Raw genomic sequence first — 24,963 nt, forward strand, 5'->3', positions numbered from 1 at the left:
TTTGCCCTGATTGGTCAATCAAACGCTTCGAAGCATTGCATTAACCAATCAAAATAAAGAAATCTTTACTCTTTTTGTTTTGATTGGCCAATCAAATGTTTCGAAGCATTTCCAGCGTCTTTTCGTTCGCAGCCTTTGATATATGCGTAAATTCAAGCTGCAAGTAACAAATTTTTGTTTAGAAGTTTAGATGAAATGTAAGATTTTTGTAGACTGCAAAAAATTTTTTTATTATTCGTTTTTCTTTTCGAAGATATATATTATTAATTTTTTTCTAGATTATTACATTATTTGAAGTAATATTTATTTTTATTATGTTAATATAATACTTAACTTAATAAATTTAAACTTTTAATTAGAATACTGAGATATATGATGGATGTGTAAGAGTCACTATAGTTTATTTTTAATTTTTTATTATAATACATTACTATACTTTTGTAACAACTTTGTTGGAGTGATATCTAATGTAATAAAGTAGTCTTACTATGGCTGAAGGCGTCACTCCTGAGATTTTATTCGCTGCTGCAATCTGCAAGATAAATTTTATTAATATAGATAATATGGAATTATTAACGAATGCAGATGACTACAAAAAAAAATTTAAGTGACGACAGGGAAAGGTTATTGTATTTTTTTTATCGACAATAAATGTTACAGATATTCCGAAAAAAAAAAGTAAGAAAGTTGAATTTACAGAAGAGATAGTAATAGTAAAAAACTTACCGTGCTTGGGAGATATTTTGTGAGTTTCTCTCGATCTTCAGTAGATAGATTTAATTTAGGACTGTAACAAAAATAAAACACAATTAACAATTTTGTTAACATACTTTTTTATAAAATTTAAGGAATTGTTATTTTTATCTATTTTCAAAACAGCAATTCAATAATCATTCGGGCAATAAAATAAGTGTTTGAGGCACACTATATCTTGTACCTATTATAATCAATATCATCGGGTATAATCATTCGCTCGTTCTTCCTGATATCTTCCACTTGATCCTGCTGATCCGCAACGACATGAGCATATTTTGCTTCTATCTGAAAATCGAGCCTTATTATTAATATTTATCGATAAAACTTCACTTAAAAATATTTTTTTAGTTACAATGTTCTTTTTCCCAAAGTATATTTATTATTACAATAATAAGTTCACAAACCTCTATTCTTCTCGCCAGATTGGGATCTCTATCCAAGTGGCCTAATAAATTCGGCAACAAGCTCGCTAATTGCTCAAATGTGATATTCTCCTCGCTAATCACTGAAAGCATCTCAAAGGCCGACTTATTTCCCATAGCCTTAGACTTTTTCATCTTCAATAATTGTCGCCACTTGATGCTCGATCGCACTTCGCTCTTAAGTATTTGCATAGCTTCCTGCATTTTGTGAATAGTTTCTCTCGTCTTGTTGAGTCTCTCTTGAGAAACGCAGCCTATTGCATAGCCTTTCTCTGTCAGTCTCTGGTCGGCGTTATCAGGACGCAAGCTCAATCGAAACTCCGACCTACTGGTGAACATTCTGTAAGGCTCTATAGTACCCTCCGTCGTGAGATCGTCGATGAGAACGCCAATATAACCCTCGGTTCGGCTTATCAGAAGCGATGGTTTCTTAAACACCTAAATATACACGATTTTGTTCAGAATGTGGAACGCATATTTAAAAACATATCTACATATCTACATATCAGAGCTTCCCAATCTGCAACATCGCGAAGTAATGAAACACGAGAAAATCTTTTATAGAAATAAAAAATTGTAAATTATTTCTCTTTCGCGATAAGTTCAAATTTGTTTGAAAATTTACAACAATTAAAATTAAAAAATATGATAATCTGTCAGACTTTTTCTTTAAATGGGAAAGCTTTCTGTTTAATGTATCAATTACCTTAGCGGCTGCATTAACACCTGCTACGATACCCTGTGCGGCAGCTTCTTCGTAACCGGTGGTGCCATTGATTTGTCCAGCAAAGAATAATCCCGAAATCTTTCTAGTCTCCAATTGGGAAGTCAATTCTCTAGGATCTATGTAATCGTATTCGACACCATAACCAGGTTTTGCTATAAGTGTTAAATGTGATTGTATAGATATATAAGTAATAATTATTTAAAATGATGTAAAAATTAATTAACAAAAATGTCGAATGACAAATAAATGCTAAATGCATGGATAATGAATTTTGTATAATCTTGTAACTACTCAATATTTAAGATAAACTTAAATTTAAGAGAATTAAATATACCTAGACGAGCGTTTTCCAATCCTGGAATACAATTAACGAGTTCTACTTGTTTCTCTTCTGGCAGAGTGCATGACAGTCCACTCGGATAAATTAATGGCGAATCCAGACCTTCCGGTTCCAGCCAAATATGATGCCTAGGCGTTCGGAATCGCAGAATCTTACTCTCTATGCTCGGACAATATCGTGGACCTGATATCTCTTCTGTGACATGTAAGTTACAGTGCATATTGTCTTTTATAATCTTTGCGACATCCTCATTCGTATATGTCAGATATGTTAGTACTTGTTCCTCGGACGGTACCCATACATTATCATTCATAAACGAGAACGGTATCGGAAAATCATCCGGCAGAAATTTCTTGCATTTGTTGAAGTCAATACTATCTTTCTCTAATCTTGGTGGTGTCCCTAATAATATGTATGTGATAATTTCAGTTAAAATATATATTAAAGTATAAATTAATATACATACAAATGAGAGCACAAAATAAGAAATATATCATTGATTGCATGTTGCCTTTTCATTGCATCAGTTGATAGAAAAAAAGAGATATTCTATATGTATGAAACATAATTCTCTTACCAGTTTTCAATCTTCCTATCTGAAATCCAAGCCTATCAAATGTGTTTGCCAAACCAATACTTGGCTCATCATTCAATCTACCTGCAGGTCTCTTCTCCAATCCGATATTTATTTGGCCTTTTAAGAAAGTTCCTGTGGTTATAACTACTGCATCACCAAATATTTTTGTTCCATCTTCTGTGAAATAATATAATATTTTTGAATAATAATATTAATATTAATATTAATAAAAATATATACATTTTTAAATTCATACAATACTTTTAGGGAAATATATATATATATATATTACATATTCAATGTTAAAGAAATGCAATAAAGAATTGAATTATTTTAATTAAATTTAGTTAAAATTAATTTTTTTTATTCTTGTATAATGTGTCTTTCTTTCTCTTTATTATAAAGTTTGAAACGTACTGAGAATTACTCCACAGCAAGACAGAGGATTATTTGCTAAAATCAAATCTTCTACAGAAGATTCGTAAATATGTAAACCAGGCATATTGAAAAGTTCCGCCTGAAGATGTTTCTTATATAACATCCTATCGATTTGAGCCCTGAGACCCCATACCGCCGGTCCTTTGCATTTGTTCAAAACTTTATAGTGAATCCCCGAAATATCACATATTCGACAACATACCCCATCTAAAGCATCTACTTCTCTCATCAAATGGCCTTTTCCGATTCCACCAAAAGACGGATTACACGACATTTCTCCTGTAAATATCAAATTCAAATATATTAAGTAATATAATTATAGAAAGTCTAAAGGCAAAAGTTAACAAAAATATATTCTTAGTTTATCCTAGTTTTTTTAATGTTAAAAAGTTATAAATATCTATCTCTCATAATATAATTCCAAATACAGAGAATTTAAACTACAATTGATGTATAAATATCAATTTATTCGAAAATTTAATAATCATTGCCGAATAGCTTTAGGCATACATACCTATAGTACTTTTTTTCTGAGTAACTAATAATGTCTTTGCACCCATTCTAACAGCAGCAGCAGATGCTTCAGTTCCAGCATGACCGCCGCCAACTACGATCACGTGAAATTTCTTTTCGCTATCGTTTGTAATTAGTCTTTTCAATAATCGTAATCGTTTTTGTTTGGAACATGTATCGAACAAAGATGTTCTAATTTTGATAGAAATCATTTTGCCTCTCGTTATCAAGCTCCTCCTATTTATATTCTAATTTCTGCAAAAATATTTAAGCGTCTTTAGATTTCAGAAAAAAAAGATGGTATCAAATATCAAGATATCACTATTTGTTTAAGCCTCTATTGCATAAAAGACTGATCAATTTTAGATATGCTTTCTACAATGAAATGCTACAAGAATCATATACTATATAAATGTTTATATATAATATCTGAAATCTCGATCCTTTATAAAAATTGTAATATATCAAAGAATTAAATTTTTGTTACATATATATTAATGTTATTTATACATATTAATGTATGTAAACCATCTAAATCTCTGTAGGTATATGATTTGAAATAATCCATTACAATTATCTCACATAACTTTTATATAGATAAAGAAATGATTGAATCACCATTTTAAATTTTATAGCATATTATTATGTCTTGAATATTTCTCTTTCAGAATCATACAAAAAAAATATTTATTTAATATTTTATCATTTGTGATAGAAATTATAAGTTATTCGAAACTAGATAAAGTTGGGTAAATTACACTATATGATATATAATATAGAGTTATAGAAATGTATTATCAATAAACATTATGCTGTTTTCAGACTTTAGTTTTCAGAAATTTCTTTTAGCAAAATATATGCAACAGAGAATTAACACAAGAACACAGATGTACAAAAAGCACATTTATTGCATTAATTACAAATAGCATTTTATCGAGAAATGATAGGGAATAATATATTGTGTATCAAGAATGATGATCCGATAACAAATACTCCTGATGCTTCAAGGCTCTATATAACGAATTATATCTGATTGCATTTTGAATTTTTGATAGTATCAATCGCTCGCATAGATCTTCCTTGCTCGCAAACATAAGATTCGCGTATCCTAGATTATTAAGAAATTCCAAAACGAAGTCAAAGCAATTCATATTGATGTCATCATAGTTGATCGACTTCCATCTGTCATCTTTTGACATGAATGATAATGTTTCGTCCCATTGAATGATCCAAGCGACCGGTACAACCTGGAAGGCGATGCAATCGGTCCATCTGTCAACGTCGGTCGTTATCAGTCCGTTCTTATCGAATTCGACGACGCCTCCGTCCGAATCGACTATCCCAACATGCAAATCGTTACCCGTTATGTCGTAGTCATCGAGGAAGCTACCACGTGAAGGTCGAATCACGATACTGGTTGGATTATGAGCGGCGTTCGCGAACGGATATGGGACACGAAATGGATCTACGATGAAGTCTTGTATTCGCGACGAGCAAGCCGGGCATGTAACCGGAACATGCCTGCAGAATACATTCTTCCTCGGGCAGTGACGGAAGCACACGATACCCGGATTGTCATTCATATTAAGTCAGAAATGTCAATGTTAAATTCAAGTCAATCTTTCGTCGAATCTTGTCATTTTCCTTTCCACTTTTTAGATGATATTCGTACTAAATTCATACAACTTTTACACACAATTCGTAAAATTTTTATGTGTTGTGTGTATATATTAAAATAATCCTCTAATATAAAATCTAAATCTAAACTAACCTAAATGAATTATTATTCTATAAATAATGCGAAAGCCGACGTTATATCCCGCGATGATGTTTTCACAGATTGAATACGCATTCCCGTACTTGATTCATGCTACAATTCCAGATATATTTGCATTAGTCATCCCATTTCATCGAAACAATAGGATCAATTAACCTCATTTAATCTTACATTGCCACGCTATGTACTTACATGAGGCGTATGTATATGTATACATGCGACTTGTGTCGTACGTCGTATATCGTATTCTGTAACGAATTAGAAGATCGATGTCAAACATACACGACGTTACACGTGTAACTAGTTACAGATTACAGCATAGTAGTTACGAAACTTCTCATCTGTCATAGATATTGGATTCCGGTGTCGCGCGCATATATAACATAACATATATCGACGAAGTATTAACGTCGTTACAGGAAGGGGGGGGGGGGGAGACGATTCGGTATGCGATCTCCTTTGATTTCTTTCTGGCTTTAGTAAACCTCTCCCTTCCCATACCTTATACATCATCTTTGTCATTTAATTTTGGAATGCATTAAAACTAAAGATTTGTTTGTTTCATTGTTTGCACTCTTTTTTTTTTACAGCTCAGAAAAAGAAAGGAGAAAAGGAACAACATATACGAAGAATGTAAATAAGACGAACAAGCTTTATGAAAGAATAAAAATACTGACGCAAACATAGCTTGAATATTGAAATATATTGGAATTAAAAATACAGCCAGACTTTTCTGATATTAATGTTCATCTTTCTTTTTCTCTTTCTGTTTCTTGAAACATAGTATTACTATAATTTCCTATTTCTACAAATTTATGACATTTTATATATTGGATTATATATTATTGTAAAGCTGAAACATTTTTAATGTGTATAAATATTACTGACATGTATAGTAAAGTGTACTAACGTATTTTAGACAAATATGTAAAAATATTGTATTTTATTGCTACAATGATTTTAATGGTAAAATGATAGACAAAAGTTATCGTCATATAATATAATATACATAAATGAAATAAAAAAGTAACATTAAAATTGTTATGACATACCTAGAATTGGCACGAAAATGGATACACATATACATAAACAATGTATTTCTTCTAAAATTTTTCTTTGCAAAAATTGATTTATCAATTTATCAATAAAAATGTTAATATTCAAAAATAGTATTCAAAAAATATAATAATCATAAATATATATATATGGTATATATATATATATATATATATATATAATAATTATTTATTCCTCAATTCCAAGTATTTTGATTTTAATAGAATTTTAGTTTAAAATTGAATTACCAAGCTAATAATAAATCGTGAAAAGGTAAAGTTTGAAAAGTATTATCAAATTTCACATAAAGCAATATAAAATATATACAATTCTTTCTGCCAATTATGAGATATATCCATAAATTTTCTTTCTTATACAAAATTGTTTAAAAATTATTATATACAAATTATAGATATACATGTAATATCGTGTCTATATAATAATGTATAAATGTTTCATTATAATGCTGCTGGTAATAGTCAATTAGAAACATTTTTTATTAATGTGCAACTATTGGAAAAGTTGATTAATAATGCAGATACAAATGATGGATACATCTCTTTGAGATCCTCTGTTTTTTGTGGTAGTATCAAAAGCGCATTAGCGGCTTGACTGCTAGATAGTTTATCACTGACAAGATTTTCCTTGTTGAAAGCCCTTGCGAAATTGTCCTCGTTATTCCATTTTAAAACTGTCCACGCGATTCTAGGACGCGGATGCAAGACGAATCGTTGGTTTATCTACAATATATAATATATAATTTATAACAACATTATAACAATATGCGTATATATCTCTCTTAATTTCAAATTTTGAATCTTACGCAAACTGGTATTGTGCAAGGTCTCTCGGCGATGTGATAGCACTCGTTCAAAAGAGGTAAAAGAAATAGATGCGCGGAAATGAGAGCGGATACCGGATTTCCCGGCAAGCATAAGATACACTTCGTTTTGTCATCCATCCTGTATGTTGCAAACATTGTTGATTTCCCCGGTTTTACATTTACGTTTTCTAAACAAATATATATATATATATATATAGAATACCGAAACTCGAGAATAATAAAATTGCAGCATGAAAGTTTGTGAAAAAATAAGCGATCAAAATATATTTTTTGCCATTTTTATTCCAAGAAATACTTTTTAAAATATAAAGGTTTAAAGCTAGCTAATCGCATGCTGCAGATAGTTATCTATTCATGAGTTTAAATGTGTCTTATATCTTGAAAATTGCTGCTTGAAATAAAAAGTGGCAAATATTATTATCATTTGATTTTTTACAAACTTTCATATACTATAATCTTATTATATCCTCAACAGTTTTAGAACACTATGTATAGTTTTTGAAAAGATGCGTCTCTTTATATTTTTGTTACTATGATGTGTATTTAAAAATAAAATGAGATAAAAATGATAAAAATACCAAAATGTATAGTTGTCATAGGGTCATTCTTTAAAATGAGTTTCAACACATCATTATCGTTTGTGCAGCCTATTGTCACAAGTACGTCCACTTCTTTTAAAGCTTGTTTGATTCTCTTCATTATGGGTAGCGTACTGCGAAAATATCAAGTATTAAATATTACATTAATCGTAAAATAATATAAATATTAATCATTTATGCATTAAATAAAACATAATAACATGGCAAAAATTATATAATAAATATCAATGCACTCACATATCCGCAACAATTCCAAAATCTGATATTGGATAGAAACCTTTATCTTTTAATAGCGCGATTAGGCTTATTCTGTTGCTATCATGGACATATCCCGGTCTTAAAAATTCTCCAGGTTCTGCTAAGAATTTTCCAATTGACAATATACCTATGGATATAGGAGCAATGACTATAATGTTCTGACGGCCTGTAGCTGCTAATAGCCCTAATTCTGCTGGACCAATACGTGTGTACGGGTGTATAATGAGTTCATTTTTTCTTATGTCGGTACCAACGTTTCTTTAAAATATATAAATATAAACATTCCAATGAAAGATAAAAGATATACAATTTATATCGGAAAGGAATATGTAAAAAATATCGAATTTCTCGTACTTAATATTCTGCCCATTTTTCGGTTTGATCATTATATGAATTGACTCCTTCGTTCCATCATAGTTCATTATTCGCTTTGTATCAGAAATTTTCACAACTGCTGTTGCTTCTGCAATTGGATAGAGAAATATTAATTCAGTATTGCAAAAAGAGAAAAACATTGATTTACGTTTATAATTATGTTTACCATCAGGAATTCGCGCTCCGCTTTTCACCATCACACAAGTCCCAAGTTTGAGAGATATCGGATTGGACTGCAAAAAATTTTTGTCTTATAATTGTAACTCGTTACTATATATGAACGTTTGACTCGCAACTTACTGTTGTGTTGCTCACTACTGTTCTTACGCCTTCACCATCACTTGCCAATATTGCGTATCCATTTTTGGTGGAAACTCTAAATGCTGGTACATTACAATTCGCATACACGGTTTCGAACAATATTCTGCCATGAGCATCATTTATCTTCACAACATCGTAATGTCTTTCGTAAGTATAGGCAATTATTGAACGTATTTTTAACAATGCTTCGTTTATAGAAATCATGGGATTTTGTACATAGGAAACAATATTTTTCAGATCCATCTGCGAAGATATTTAATTGTATATGCAATCTCTCACGTAAAATTCCTTTTATTATTTTTAATGTGATAAATAGCTTACCTCATACATGACTTCAGATGAAGAAGCTGCCTTGCCAGTAATGGATTCTTCTGCCACCTTTAACCATAAAAAGATTTAATTGCATTCACAATCTCGTAAAATCTTATCATTTCTAATGTAGAAAATAGTTTATCTTCTTTATCATTTTATCAAATGAAGTAGAGAGTTCACTGATAATAGTTGTTACTTTCGCGACTATTGGCTGTGAAGGATTTAATAATTATAATAAGATTATACATATAATCTTATAAAAAAGTTCATCTTTTTACAATTTTACTAAATACAATCTTATAAAAGTTACCTTCTTTATCATTTTTACTAAATACGATCTTATAAAAGTTACCTTCTTTACCATTTTACCAGACGAAGTCGAGGGTTCATTGACAATAGTTTTTTCTTTCGCGGCAATTGGCTGTAAAGGAATTTAATAATTATAATAAGATTGTATATATAATCTTATAAAAGTTTATCTTCTTACAATTTTACTAAATACAATCTTATAAAGGTTTACCTTCTTTATCATTTTATCAGACAAAGTCGAGGGTTCATTGACAATAGTTTCTTCTTTCGCCACAATTGGCTGTAAAGAGATTTAATAATTATAATAAGATTATACATATAATCTTATAAAAGTTTATCTTCTTACAATTTTACTAAATACAATCTTATAAAGGTTTACCTTCTTTATCATTTTATCAGACGAAGTCGAGGGTTCATTGACAATAGTTTCTTCTTTCGCGACAATTGGCTGTAAAGGAAATTAATAATTATAATAAGATTGTACATACAACGTTGTAAAATTTCTTTGTTTCTCTCATTCATTGTCTCTAATATAGGAAATATCTTACCTGCTTCATAAATTCAGAGGAAGAAGATAATTCCTTGTAAAATTCGAATTCATATCTGTCGGCCGCCTGTAAAAATATTTAATTGCATACATAATTAAAATTTTATATATATCTCTTTTTCTCTCTCAATTATTATTTCTAATGTAAAAAATATTTTTTCTATAAATTTATCAAGAAAATTTGTTATGTTTTGCTTTATTTTTGTCATTTGTTTATGAAGTGATTAATTACTTATACACAATTTTAAAATCTTTTTTTCACCCATTTTATTACATCTAATATAGAAGATACATTACCTCTTCTATACATTTTTTAGGAGAAGATTCTTTATGGCGTTTCGCTTTAATCGTGTTGTCTTCCTGTAAAAAAATTTAATTGTATATACGATTTTACACAATCTTTCTCTCTCTCTTTTTTTTTCTGTCATTACTTCATTATTTCTGATATAAAAAGTACTTTATTTTCTTTAAAGATAAAGTATAGATAAAGAAAAAAATTCGTTATAAATATGACTTTCGACATATTTTCTTATAGAGAGATATAATTGCATGTTTAATATTATAAAATTTTTCTCTCTCTTATTACTTCATTTTAATATAGCAAGTACCTTACCTTCTGTATATCTGGATCATGCATAGATTCTTTATGGGATTTGATTTCATCCCCCCCTATCTGTAAAAAGATTTAATTGCATGTACAAATATCATTACATTGCTCCTAAAACATAGAAAGTATATTTCATATATATTGTATATATATACCTGATCTGTACAATCATTATTTGAAAAAGATGCAGTATCTTCATTCCGTAGTACTGTTGCAATCATATCGTAGCATACTAATAGTTCAGTGTCATAGTAAAGGCCAAACAAATTAATGATTAGCGTGTTATTTCGTTCTCCACATATAACACTGAGAATACATTTATTATTGTAATTTTAAAAATAAAGATATAAAATATGTGAAAATAAAACTTTACCAATGATATTTAGGCTCTATTTCACTCTTTATTTTTGATACAATTGCTGCGTATCTTTTAAAAGCTTGTTTATTAATAATTTTTTTGATTAATTTATTAAATTCATACTTATGACGTGTATCAATCCAATGAAATGGATAACCAACAATAAAAATAATATCAATTCCAGCTTCTTTATCGCACCAAGAACATATTTTGTCCTATATTGCATGAATTATAATAAATTTAAGCACTATGATATAAAAAAAAAAAATTTAATATCTATAATTACCATTATACCATGTTTTCCAATTTCTAACATTAGAGCAACTATTTCTGCACCAATTTTTATCCTTACTAAGCGTTTACTAAACTCAATGAGTTCCATTATCTCAGATTTATATGTACGTATCTCTTCTATACTAGCATTTGAATCATGTATGTCAAAATCGTTATGTACTAAATGATTATAATAAATAAAATTATAATAATTACTAGAACTATATATATATATATATATATATATATATATATTTGCATACATATGTATATGTCTATTATAGAGTAAATAATTGCAACCATTAAATTTAGGATTTGGAATATATATATGTATATATAATACATAGCCAAGTCTAAATTAAAAATGTATTTTTTAAATTATAATGTGATTTAAAGAAATTTTAATATATTAGAAAGGTATAAAATAAATGTCAAATAACAATCAAAGATATTAAACAAGCTACACTCGCATAACTACATTTAATCTATAAGTGCAGTGTACTAAAGTATTTTATTGTGTAACGTATCTTTTAAAAGTGAATCATATCTATTAATATATTTTCTTTCTGTATGCATATAATGTACTTTACATAAAGAATGTGCTCATCACGATACGTACGGGTTAAAATTCCGATTTTTAATCGTCTTGATGCCATTTCAGCCTTTTTTAATATCTTATGCTTGCTAATTGTCACAGAATTTTTAACGCTTCAATTCTCATCCAAATTCATCGATTGGCTTGACTTTGCTTATTGTTAGCCATGAGAATAGTCAACAGAGACTGTTTCGATGAGAAATTGTTTATATTTTTTTCCCAAGCGTTCCTCCATAATACACACGCCACAAATAATTGCGCGGAGATCATTTTGACTTTCAATTCTGTTGTAGGATATATTTCGAGAGTTTATATCATGCGAATTAAATCTGTTTTAGTCAACAGAGACTATTTCGATGAAGAATTGTTCACATTCTTTTTTTTCCAAGCGTTCCTATAATATACACGGCATAAATAATTGCACGGAGATTTCGTCAGAGCATATATTCCTAGGTTAGATTCCAAAACGATGTAAAATTACCTCTCCGAGGAAAATTCTACTCGATGGCCGGTCTAAAATCAATCGAAACGCTCAAAAAGGTTTTGTAACGGCGCTGAAAATTACAGAAAATTTTTATTAATCATAGTATATTATATATAAATGAGAGACACTATTTTGAAAATTATGTTGATTCGCGCGCAAAAAAAGAAAAGGAAAGAGAGCCTAATCGCGCACGCGCACAAGGCTTTCCCCTCTTTCTCTCTCACTCCACTACGTTTTTCCGCCTTTCCATGACATTTTGTTTAAAATATTTTCTCAGTTGTTGAGAAGGCTTGTTCAATCTTATCATGATTCTCAGTCGTATATTATTATCATGCGTTTATATTCGATGAAATATTATACGTGCAATATATTATGTTTAATAGAAAATAGCATTCAAATGATTACGTCATAACAGTCATGTTCGATTCGCGTGAAATACACGAGGAACTTTGGAATCGGACCACAGAGTGAATTAACGGCGTATAAAGTTGAGACTGAGACGATTATTTTGTGATGTCGGGACGTTTGTGAGATAAGTATATAATCATAAAAATATCGAAGGAACGAATTCAATCGATTCGTGTGTTTTATAATCGTGATTATAATCGTGATCGTCAAGATTATTATATTACAGGACGACATTACGATAATAAAAGAAACATGATTGATTTATCGCGTTCGGCTTTTACACGATTTTAAAAGTTACTGACAATACGTATTCGCTTGCGAGCAAATGTATAATATCGGGAGCGCGAAAAAAAAATTCGGGGCGATTCTTTTATTACGTATATACGATCAAATTAATTTGATCGAAATCGCTTTTCAGATTCGCTTTCAATATTTTCAAAATAACGGTTCAATGATTACGTCACGGCAGCCATGTTTGATTCGCGTGAAATGCACTGGAAATCTCGGAATCGAACCACAGTAGTGCATTAACGGCATCCAAAGTTGCAACTTGTAATGGTCTTCACGCTTGGCTAAAGTATATATTATACGCGGTTATTTATGGTGTCGAGACGCTTGTGATATGGATATAATCGCGATGGAGCATCGTAAATATCGAAAGAACAAGCTTAATTGATCGGCGTGCTATTATCGCGATAGTCAACAATTATATATTACAATAATAATCACTTGACTCATCGCGTTTCGGTTACGATTTTAAGTTACTGAAAATAAGAAAATATCATTTGCAAGTAAGGGTGTAATATCGGAAACGCCGAGAAAATATCGGGCGATTGTCGTATACACGACCAAGTTAATCGGAATTTGGTCGAAATATCGCATTTCAGTGTCGTGTTTAAAATGGAAAATATTGCAAGCGCGCGCGTGCAATACGGCGCTATCCATCGGCGGAAGATGGTACTATCCAACTTGCCCTGCGGCGGCGCGGAGCGGCGCGCGAGTCGCGCCTTTTCCCTCTCCCCTCCTTGTGCCGGCGGACGACCAGTCACAGTCACAGTCAGTCAGTCAGTCGCAGCTGACCGATGGGAGCGTTCGGAGAGGTATCTTCCGCACCTGGTGTCTCAGTCGTCGCGTTTGTGCGTGTTCGCGTACGCTCGTGCGTTTCACGGTGCTTGATCGCATCCGTGTCGCGTCGCGTGTGAACTGAAGAAAGAATCGAAAGGACGAGGAATCCGGAGGACGCCGCATCTTCTTCGTTGATTGCGAAAGAGTGAAAGGGACGAGCGAAGACGTCGTCGACGACGGGTCACGGGTGGAATTGCTACGGTCAACGTAACACCGGTGAGTGACGATCAGTGTTTTTACTTGGAATCGAAGAGATTTAGTGATTATTTTAAGAGATAAATATCGAGTACTCGAGACAATCGTACCTTTCTCGACAAAGTCTTTCGTTTATCCCGTAATAAAATTGTCCTATTTATACGCGCTCGCGGAATAACACGCATTGCGACGCACGATCGTTGCTTTTTTCGTGTCGCGTTGACATGCTTGCGACACGAAGATGGTGCGTACGTACATGCGTGCATCGTGCGTATGGTAGCCGCGCGCAAGCGAAACTCGACGTTCTCACGGCTCGGGGTGACTGACACCTGATGCGTCGATGACCATGCCGTGAATAGAAACGTGGAATCCGTCTATTGAATGGCGACATACGTTTCTCGAGAAGTTTCTTGCGTAAGATCCGAGTGTCGTCTGTTCCGTTTCGAAGAAAGAAAAAGAAAAAGGAAAAAAAAAAAAATTGACGCTTAACGTCGAGACGAGAAAATCGTCGCGTTACGTCGCGCGAGGAATTCGCTTTTTTTTCAAACGGGAAAGAGAGGACTCGTCAAATGACGTGTCGTGTCCTTGCGCGAAGGACGATTCGCGCGACGCGCAATTTTCTGGAAACGTAGCGTAGGGCAAGAACGACATATTTACGAAAAACGATTAATAGCGATAGAAAATGACGAATAACAATTTCGAATGTAAATGGATTAATACATTTGACGTACGATAATATATCTTTATTTCTTCACGAATACTTTTCCTGCGCCGTTGTAGTGTTGGAAGTCGACGCGAGTAGTATTTAAATTCTGACGCGCATCTTGGGAATGTAACAAAGTGTAGAACACCGACTTATCAGTAACGGTTAATCATAAGACTACCTTGCATATAAAGCTTCAAAATAAATTATACAATACGAAGAATAGAAAAGAGCGCGAGCGCAATACTTCTATATTTATTTATAATATTTAAATGCGTGAATTGATTATTAAAATATTAATCGACAATATTATTCGCACACGCAACTAATTGTAAAATGTATATTTATCATAGCATATACGTATAATTATATAAATAAATTTCGCGATAAAATTGCTCTCTTTTCATGAAAATAATGAGGATATTATATACATTTTTTTTTTTTTTTTCAATTATTAACCCTCGATATGTTCAAATTACAGCTTGATATTAATATGCTGCTTAAATCTGCTTCAAATTAAACAAGAGACACAAATATTCCATTGCTTATATTCGCCTCTGAATTTTATTTCGTAAAGTTTTTCTTACTATCGTATATATATCCTATTTTATTAAAAGTTGATTTTACATTTTACATAGAATAATGTTTGCTCACGACCAGTTCTGAGAGTCCGTCTATTTTGTTATACCGATGTCGTTTCTCGTTAATTTTTACTATGCGAGGATTAACATTAGAGATGCATCGTAAAAATTACAACTATTAGGGAAGAATCGTAGAAACTAAAATTGTCTAGGCTTTAATAGCTTTATTCATTCCAATGGTAAAATTTCTTATCAATTAGAAAACATTTTTCTTCAATTAAAAAACGCGCAAGTGTGATAAAATATTCTAAAATATAAACGTTCTCTCGAGAATGTAGCTGCGAACGAAACTTGGCTTTTGCGGCGAGGTTACTAAATGTAACGAAACTTTATTATTCATTTAAATGGACTTTACTTTCTCAAAGTTTGCCTTCAACATTTAATCACAATTACAATTACATTTAATTTAAATTGTTAATGCTGAACATTACGAGACCGTGTGCATGCATGTTAAACGTCCTCTGAAATTTTGTCCCTACAAAAAAAAAAAAAAAAAAAAAAAAAAAAATACAGTTAAAATTATAAATAAACGGAATTTCTCGATACTTTGTGTGAATGAAGTTTAATTAATATGGGAGAGAAATTCTAGCTATTTCATGATATGACTAATTCCCGATGAGGAAATAGAGCTATTTCGCGAAATTATATTAAAATTGTAACTAATTTTATCAATATTTCAGGCATTTCACATACATACAGACATTTGTAGAATGAAAATATTTAACGTATTATTACATGCAATGCCGTGATAATCGATTGCGTTACAAATAAAATATTTGCATACGTTGTGTTTGCTAATTCCTGTTAACATATCGTCAATAATTAATCTAATTAATGATTAGTTTCAGAAGCTGCGTGTTAAAATTTGTTTTAGCGGATGATAACGCGTCATCGATAATATTCAGTGCTTATTACTGCATAATTGATCCTTAAATTTAAATTATACGTATACAAGAATTACACGATTGAATTCGATTAAAGAAGCATGTTGTTTTCGAGATTTTCCATTTTTATCCTTTTAGATATACGATAGAAAAATTTATTCCTTTTATTTAATTTATCACTTAAATCGATGTATAATTTATTTTTTATTTTTTTTATTCAAATAAATTATTACAAGTTATTATAAGATATCTTAAAGATTGACGCTAAAAAAAAAAAAGCCAACTCGAGCGCAAAATTATTGACATGCAATCGTGCTTATTCATCAACTACACGTGTCGTTGATTAATCTTATTAGACACTACATGTAAAAAAAATGAAAAGATTAAATAAAGATCTAACTTGAGAGATCACAGGACTCTAAATTAAAGATATCGCGTATACTCTTCTCTTACGAGGAACAAAGCTCATTTATATCGTTCGCGGAAAAGTGCCGCAAATTATTCTCAAGGTGCCGCGTAATTAAACGAGCTTTTCTCGTAGCTAACACAGTACCGTATGAAAGACGCGGCGAAGCTTGGAAACGGCGGGCAAAATAAATATGAGGCGCGCATACCGCTAACGGCACTGCCACGGTAAGTCAATATCATAAACGTTATACGGGCTAGCGAGCAAAAACAATAGCGCGAGAACCGAAATAGAAAGAGAGCGAAAGAGAGAGAGAGAGAGAGAAGAATGAAATAATCCAAACGGAAAACCGCCGAGTCGTTTCCCGCAAGCTTACCGGAACTTATCGTTTACTTCTTCATCGCTCGCGTTAGATCTGATATTAAAAGAAGCACTATATTATAAATATCCTATGTGATTACGGCTAATCTGTAGTCGCTCTTTACCGGAATATCTGGGATATTATGCGAAACGAGCTGCAAGGTTCTTTTTTTTTTTTTTTAATTATGGTTTCCGCCGACATAATCATCTACTATTTCATTATGATATCGCTTCCTCGATCGTGTCGAGCTGCATATGAAATGTCGATTTTACATCAACGATTTTTCATTTAATTTCCGGGAAACATAAGACGCGCGTAACTGAAAAAGAGAACTCGTTTTAAACGACATTAAATTCGTCACAGAATATAAAACGGAAATCCATTCGTTATTTTTACGCGCCACGTATTTTGATATGAATTTTAATTCTTGAAATGTTTCTGCTGTAAATAAAAGTCACGCGTCTCGATTATTATTGGCATTGAAAGACATTTTCGATTGCTCTTAATGATTTTTGACGACAATTTGTGTCGCAAAACTTTTTACTTTCCTTGGCCGCCAATTCTTTCATTCGTATTTCGCGATAAGAATAATTAACTATTTTATGTTTGTCGGGTATCGCATCTATGAGAAGCTTATCGTGGCCGTGGAAATTATTTTTTACTCTCCGCACCAACACTTTACTCTGTTTCAGTCTTATAAGTCGTTGATAAAGAATATATATGTACGGTAGTACGATAAACATATACTATGTATATGTATATATGTATAATCCTTTAAAGTCTCATTACTTGTTCGAATTTACAACGACGGATAATTTAGTTCTATGCAATAACCGCCTTAAAGTTTAATTCGAGAACCGTTTAATTCGATAATGTTAAATTATTGATATGTACGGGCGCGATGATAAACAACGAGAATAAATAACGAGAATGCATTATTGGTCCGTATATAATTTAATCGCGCGGCAAATATGTAAAACGTTATATTAAAATGAAATCCATTGACGTGTCTCGAGCAATTTGCTCTCGTCGGAGCTTGAAGAATTTATCTAAAAATTGAATTTTGTAACGGGGCGGAATACGTTGTCCTATAGCTGAAGTAATCATTATTTAAAGTAATGTATATGTACTCTTGCAGGAATATAGGGCAACTTTGCATCTCAAACAACTATGTAAAGCTCGTTTTGGACGATCTATAAACTCTGTATCAAAATTCGGGATAGAATTGTATTTATATTAATTATAATTTTTTTTTTTTTTCATATACAGCTATATATAAAATACATAAATCATTCGAAGAGGAAGAAGGAAGATATGTGTATGTATCAGAAAATACAGATCACATATTCATTAAAAAATATGACGTATAAATGAAGAATATAAATAGAATTTTATCGCGAATTATAGATCGTTTTTAAATTGAATTTTTAGGCAAATGTTGGAGCATTTAAAAAATTTTTTTTTTCCAATTTTTTATAGTGCATACATTAGAAATACTATTGAAAGACGATACTTGGAAAAATTTGGTTTAAATTTAACATAATAAATATGTTAAATATTATATATTTTTTTAACCGGCACATTTTTTAACAAAAAAAAAAAAAAAAAAAAAAAAAAAAAAAAAAAAAAAAATAACCGTGTAGCGACGAGCGAAGCGTTATTCTTGATCATTTGAATAATTCTTTGCGAATATTTCAAGGTAATGTCCGGATGACGCGCGCGGCCAAAGTTAAATCCGGACAATCCCTCGCCATTTTGAATCGTTAATATCGCATGTAGGCGAAAATTCAACAGTGTCCCCATGTTTCCGATGTTTGAACACGGGGGACACCCACCGATAAATCAAGGCGTCGACGTGGTCGCACCAGCGACTGTCGCTTCTGCGAACCGATGCCGATACGGTGTGATACGATATCCCGCATTCGATGCACGCATTCATCCTGGCGAGGGGAAAGCCGGGCAGCCACCCCTCGACAAGGATCAGGGATCGTCGAGTAACTTGTTGCGAACGACGACGTAACGTCTTTTGTACTCGCTTGTTGACGGATCGAACGTTGCTATACGCCGGAACACCGTAGCGGTATTCGCGTTACCGATACCCGGCCTGTCTAGATCTTACTCGTGAGAGGAACATAACGGCAAGCTGATGAGCTTCCGGTTTATCCGGATGGAACAACGAGACGCCCGTTATCCGAATGTAAGCCACCGGATAACGCTACGCCTGTTATCGATTATCCGTACGGGATTTCCAAAAATATACGCAAGAGATATTAAACGATACGTCGTAAATACAAGGAGCGTGTTGTTGCAAATTAAATCCGTCGCGATAAATATTAAAATTTGAAGAAATATATTTTTCCTTACAATCTTGAAACTATTTTTTTTTTTGTAGTTTGGCCGGAAAAAAATTTTCGTCGTTTCGAGAGCTTTGACGAGAACGAAAAATCGCGCGAGATATATTTCGGCGGGTATGACGTTATCAATGTTATCGGCAAATACGCGTTTCGCGGTTTTTGCGTGGATTAATCTCTCTCGATTGAGGATTAATCCAACGATCGTTAAAACGCAATGATGCGAAACGCGCGGGTTTCGTACGCGGGGAAGAGATCGGCGGCGAGCAAGCGCGCCAAGCTTCAACCCCGGCTTTGTAAATCCCCCCGCGAATCCTGCGTGCGCCGCGATATATTCGCCAACGATCATTCACACTAGTTCTGTTTCCGATAGTTAAACTCTCTCGTTTTGCCTGCCTTACGCACGTGACGTAAATCACGGGGCGCAATCTCGGTATCTCGTAATTTACGAGGTAAACGACCTCGGCCGCGTCAGTTACGAGATTTGGGAGGGGGGGAGGATATACGGGGTGATTTGGAAAAGAGGATTGCGAACTTGAAAGCTTTCGCCTAAGTAAGACACAACGCGCGTCTTTAATAATTATGTTTTGTGAAACTGATGCTTCAAGTACGGACGGTTTCCTGTATTATCTCGATAACAGATGCCCTTACATAACTTTTCTTTCTCGCGAATAAATTTATAATCCTTCGTAATTTGTAGCTATTTCGTATTGGGTATGAGTGTAACAATTTGTTTGCTTATATTTATATATTTATACAGCTTTTGTTCTCGTTTCGCATTTCAATATAATTATTCAGGATACGCTGGCAAGATTAGTTTGGCGTTTCGGAAACGCGCTTAGTATAATTAAATAAAAAAAAAAAATTACACAAAAGTATAAATGACGCATAAAAATGCTTCTCGGTTTCGAATAGAGCGCTATACGAGATGTGAAAATAGATTAATCTTTCGAGCTAATCGAGTTTCGACACTTTAATCGGGGGAAAAACCGCGTTAGTTTTTCGACAATGAATAGCGCCCCGCGTAAACCCGGAACATCGTTATAAATGGCGAATTAACGATGTAAGAGGCGAGCTGAATTAATTTCGGTGTAGTAATTAAATGAGTCGAGATTTACCTTTTTATTCATTCCGTCAAATTTAATTAATTAGCGCCGAAATTAATTTTAAATGAAAAACCCAACGTTATGGACACGCGACAGGACGTATACGACGCGACAATTCGCGACGAGAGAGGCGGCCTTCGTCCCCATTTTTTACGCTAAAATTCTTGGGAATATGCTGGCGATCGTTAAACTCGTTAATGAATCGTCAACCAACCGTTCGCGAATTAAGGCGCGTCTCTATTTAATTTTAATAGATCGCGCGCGTTAAATGGTACCGCTCGTCACGCGGAGAGGCTCGTGAAATATTCAACGCGAGGAAAAAGCGTGACGTATTTATTTTCGACCTTGTCGCCCGGAGATATTATGGAAAATCTTTCTTTTCTGCCCACGTTATAATTCTGTGCTTGAAAGGTGGAAGCAGACACAAGTCGAGAAATTTGTAAAAATATCAAATTACCTTTTTTTTTTTCCAACACTGTATATTACTTTATATACATGTTTATATACAATTAAAACTTGACTCTATGCGAAAATTTATTTCCTCATTTCTCTTTTATTTGATTTAAAAATGTACACTACTTGAACAGGCTTTTCTTCTTTTGAAAGAAATATCTCGGTAACTCACGAATTTGAATAATTAAAAATATATATATATATATTGTAAACTATAACTTTCTGCATGAGCTTTAGTTTTTGTATGTAAACTTTACTTTAAATGTGTATTTTAATTCAAGTTTTAATTAGCTCAAGATATTTTATGTCGCACATTAAAAAGTTATGAGAAAAAATGGTCTATATTAAAGTTTTGCTAAGAAAAACTTTGCTTTAAATTTACTTAAATTTTTGATTCTATTTTTTAATATCTCGTAAAGATCTTATGGATTTTATTTTAAATAATCTTTCTTATTTAAAATGTATAATTTGTTTAAATACATAAAATTGTGTGTTACTTTTTTCTATTACAATATGGATTTATCATTTTATAAATGTTATATTTTAACCTTATTAATTTCTTTAGATATTGTTTTTTTTTTTTTTTATTTATAAGTTTTGTTTACACATAACACATTTACAATCGTATCTCAGAGCTTGTGAGAGAACTTATTTTATTATATATAATTTATAAATTTTTTCTTTGTGACATTATTACAGCGAAAATATCAAAATATATAATTCTGCGTTTATTTTCTTTCTTTTGACGCCTAATTCAATATTCAATTGACGCTATCACGATTGTTAATCTATCTTAGGTAGTTACACATCGATTATTAAGGGATGGGATATAGGGATATAGTCGAAACAGCAAAGCAAACATGAAATGCAATAACGTGTAACCGCGTTCTCGTTACTTAATTCGATTACGTATACAAGACGCGCGTGCCGCGAATTGCGCATCGAAACCGGTTTCCACCGACGTAGTTTCGCTCCACTAATTTCCGTTCGAAAGTGTTCATGGTCACACGAATATAATGTTATTTACGCATTACTTATGAGGGAGTTTCAGGCTTCAATGATTATTTCGCGCAATGGAATTCTTTACTCGAGAAGAATTAATTCGTAAAATATTATATCTCCTTGTGTGACAATAAACTCTATATATGAGACAAATATTTTTTTGATACTTTTTAATATTTTTTTTTATTTATAGACATATGTATCTTGTTTCGATAAATTTATTGCCAAACTTGTGACGCATCTGCTTTTTTATTCAATGAAAGAAGATTTTTTTTTATTTTTTTTTTTTTAGCAAAACGAATGTATTGATAAATTGTAAAGCATCTTGCGTCTACTTTGGGATCGAGAGTTTTGTTTACAACTTTATCGATATAATAGAAATGAAAATAATCGAGTGCAAATACATGCTGTATGAAAAAAAAGCAATCAAGATGAAAGCAATGATGTGTGAAAAGTCGTGCAAATCCTGTTCGCAATAGTTTACATAATTACGAAAGGATACATTCTCTTGGCGGCTGATTGCAAGTGGAAACGGAATTTTATTGATTTGTAGATATTTAAAAAAAAAAAAAATCCAAATGTGAAGAAAAAAATCTTACTCCGTTTACATTTTTCGTCAAATTTTGCACATTATTATAAGAAAATATAAACTAAAATAAAAATATGCAGGCGCGTATACATGTATAAAATGTACACGTTATTCGTTTATATATTTCACCCGATATATTGATGTCGTCGAAGAAACATTTTTAGGACACTTCGAGCATTTTTATCCGAGTTCGTACGAAAACGCCATATATAAGGTTAACGTGAAGGTAAATGATATCAAGGCGCAATATGAGAGGCAGACGCGGAATTTTCTTTCTTACGTGGCGCGCGAGTAAGATAGACGGTATCATATATTCGCCGAAGCGGATCTCTTAAACATTAATGTTATGCAAACGCGAGATACGACGAGAGGAACGACGGGCGGGGGCGAGGGAGGCTGGTATCGTTTCGTTTCTCAATTGCATTGCGGAGTGTCGGATTATAGATAAGACGGAAGAAGTATCGCGCTCGCTCGTTACCGTTGCGATGGTAATGAAAGGAAAACATCAATGAGTGAGCTCCCGGAGAAGAGCGAGTCGCTCCTAATACAGATGCTTGAAGGTACGGAGGAAACGTACGAGTAGAACTACACATGTATTGTAGGAGCACCGTGTATTTTGTATCATATAAATAAAAAAAATATTAGTTTTCTTTTCCAGTTAGGTTAATTAAAATTATTAGCCAGCAAATGAGACAGAAAGCGAGTGAAAAAAGTCTCTGCGTCTTTTTCTTTTCTTTTTTTTCCCCCCCTTTTTTCTGCTTCTTCTTATCTCGGCATTTCTTCGACATCTTATTATTCGCGTAATCGGCACCGCTTCGCACGTACCATGTTGTCGTGTGCGAAAAACTGATTTATTCTCCTTGTCTCCGGAGACACGCGGAGAGAATAAATAAATGTCTGTATTAACTTAACGTCTCGCGAATTTTGTCAACGTTGCGGGACATTTTTGATGTTCCGCGACACGAAAGTATTTCACTTTTGGTATATTTGGACGGAGAAGATATATCTAGAGTTGTGCATATAGTATACGAAAGAAAAGAAAAAGATGTGCGGTTATACAATACAATATTTCGAGTGTCCTTAAATATTTCAGTAAATACTTTACTGCCACATGTTATAGGATGCGTAAACAGAAATATGTCGAGTATGACAAATTAATGCCTCTTGAAGTTTTAACGTCGGATACACATGTATAAATATTAACTCTTGGGAGTGAATTACTTTTACGAGTGAAAAAGACATGAGTGTCATTTTAAATTATAGTAGATTATTATGGTAATGTATTGAGTGTAATATTAATTAATCAAAAAAATAATATATATATATAATAAATGTGTCATATAATTTATTATTATATAATTTATTTTCCGAGATTCTTCTAGAGAAAATATCTATTATGGTAATGGATTGAATGTAACATTAATTAAAAAAACAAAAAAATAATAATAAATATAAATATACATAATAAATGTGTGTCGCATAATTTATTATTATAATTTATATATATATATATATATATATATATGAAATATTTTATAATTAAAATTATAATAATAATAAATTTATACGTTTGTAATTTACAATATTTTTCGAGACTCCCAGAGAAAATATCTTTAATCTGGGAGATGTTTCATTCATGGATCCAGATGGGAATATTAGATTAATGTGTTATTAAATAAGGGAATAAATTCGAGATGAATGTATCGCAAGATACGAACCGACACGCGGATATTTTATATCCGCGACAGCGAAATATTTTGCGTGCAAATTCGCTTGACCTGATTAAAATTTCATCGTAACTTTCGGTGACTTGTGCACAATCGTCGGTACGGATTTTCGCGATTTTCGCCAAGTTGTAACCCGTGAGAGACCAGACCTCTCCCTTCGTGTTTATGTCGCGTGTTCGCGCTCCTTTATTTCAAGATAGATTTACTCGTAGCGCGACCTTACATCGGGCTAAATTAATGTCTTCGTATATTGTGCCGTTTGAAGATTAGCATGCGCGCGAAATAATTCGTAAATCAGCTATTCGAAATGCCTTAGGTCACGAGAGATTGATATTTCGGGATATTTCACGAGCGGCGAATGAAAAAAAAAATTTGGAGACAAAAAAAGTTTAGACAATATTTTTAATTTACATTTTTTTTTTTTTTTTTTTTTTCCCCCCGATATAAAGAATATTCCTCTCAGAAAAATGCATGCTCGTAATTTGAAATAGAGCTCGTTAATTACGAGGAAATCGTGACAAAAT

General features: G+C 32.4%; 4 protein-coding genes and 1 long non-coding RNA gene across 12 annotated transcripts in view; 2 read left to right on the top strand and 3 right to left on the bottom strand.

Annotated features, from left to right (window-relative positions):
- The first annotated feature begins 133 nt into the window (after window positions 1–133).
- LOC138942624 (uncharacterized) lies at window positions 134–4,123 on the top strand. Of its 2 annotated transcripts, none has more exons than XR_011448348.1 (3): window positions 134–197; window positions 2,304–2,449; window positions 3,829–4,123. It is a non-coding gene; the product is annotated as an uncharacterized lncRNA (long non-coding RNA). The 2 variants fall into 2 exon arrangements; XR_011448347.1 differs by lacking the exon at window positions 134–197 and adding an exon at window positions 786–2,051.
- Window positions 376–5,828, bottom strand: LOC138942621 (protein MTO1 homolog, mitochondrial). 2 transcript variants are annotated; one of them, XM_070312986.1, is made up of 10 exons: window positions 5,743–5,828; window positions 3,775–4,028; window positions 3,240–3,539; window positions 2,823–2,999; window positions 2,240–2,647; window positions 1,885–2,057; window positions 1,161–1,616; window positions 938–1,041; window positions 727–787; window positions 376–532 (listed from the first exon to the last, which is right to left on the bottom strand). In XM_070312986.1, the coding sequence occupies exons 2-10, from the start codon at window positions 3,983–3,985 to the stop codon at window positions 431–433; spliced, it is 1,992 nt and encodes a 663-aa protein (XP_070169087.1). In that variant the 5' UTR covers window positions 3,986–4,028; window positions 5,743–5,828; the 3' UTR covers window positions 376–430. The 2 variants fall into 2 exon arrangements, with proteins under 2 accessions (XP_070169087.1, XP_070169086.1); XM_070312985.1 differs by lacking the exon at window positions 5,743–5,828 and adding an exon at window positions 5,545–5,633.
- LOC138942622 (MKRN2 opposite strand protein-like) lies at window positions 4,664–5,551 on the bottom strand. The gene has a single exon (XM_070312987.1). It carries the CDS (start codon window positions 5,354–5,356, stop codon window positions 4,739–4,741), a length of 618 nt encoding a protein of 205 aa, XP_070169088.1. The 5' UTR covers window positions 5,357–5,551; the 3' UTR covers window positions 4,664–4,738.
- Window positions 5,829–6,838: 1,010 nt separating the features above from the next.
- LOC138942535 (gephyrin-like) lies at window positions 6,839–12,590 on the bottom strand. Of its 5 annotated transcripts, none has more exons than XM_070312803.1 (17): window positions 12,486–12,590; window positions 12,029–12,398; window positions 10,934–11,010; window positions 10,785–10,844; window positions 10,469–10,531; window positions 10,173–10,238; window positions 10,004–10,072; window positions 9,836–9,904; window positions 9,668–9,736; window positions 9,325–9,381; window positions 8,983–9,246; window positions 8,849–8,915; window positions 8,662–8,770; window positions 8,287–8,565; window positions 8,029–8,162; window positions 7,430–7,617; window positions 6,839–7,346 (listed from the first exon to the last, which is right to left on the bottom strand). In XM_070312803.1, the coding sequence occupies exons 2-17, from the start codon at window positions 12,063–12,065 to the stop codon at window positions 7,086–7,088; spliced, it is 1,869 nt and encodes a 622-aa protein (XP_070168904.1). In that variant the 5' UTR covers window positions 12,066–12,398; window positions 12,486–12,590; the 3' UTR covers window positions 6,839–7,085. The 5 variants fall into 5 exon arrangements, with proteins under 5 accessions (XP_070168904.1, XP_070168906.1, XP_070168902.1 ...); XM_070312805.1 differs by having other exon boundaries at window positions 10,934–11,084; XM_070312801.1 differs by lacking the exons at window positions 12,029–12,398; window positions 12,486–12,590 and adding exons at window positions 11,152–11,351; window positions 11,423–11,581 and having other exon boundaries at window positions 9,677–9,736; window positions 10,934–11,084.
- Window positions 12,591–13,259: 669 nt separating this feature from the next.
- The window catches only part of Tpst (tyrosylprotein sulfotransferase), a 92,617-nt gene continuing 80,913 nt past the window's right edge, over window positions 13,260–24,963 (top strand). The window contains exon 1 of one of the 2 annotated variants that reach the window (XM_070313193.1): window positions 13,260–14,237. The gene's annotated coding sequence lies outside the window, so the exon portion shown is untranslated. The remainder of the gene's footprint in view (window positions 14,238–24,963) is intronic. The other variant, XM_070313189.1, reaches the window with a different exon arrangement.

The sequence above is a fragment of the Polyergus mexicanus genome, unplaced genomic scaffold (genome assembly GCF_030449975.1).
Source record: "Polyergus mexicanus isolate NDT 795.1 unplaced genomic scaffold, iyPolMexi1.0 SCAF_23, whole genome shotgun sequence".
NCBI classification, from domain to species: domain Eukaryota; kingdom Metazoa; phylum Arthropoda; class Insecta; order Hymenoptera; family Formicidae; genus Polyergus; species Polyergus mexicanus.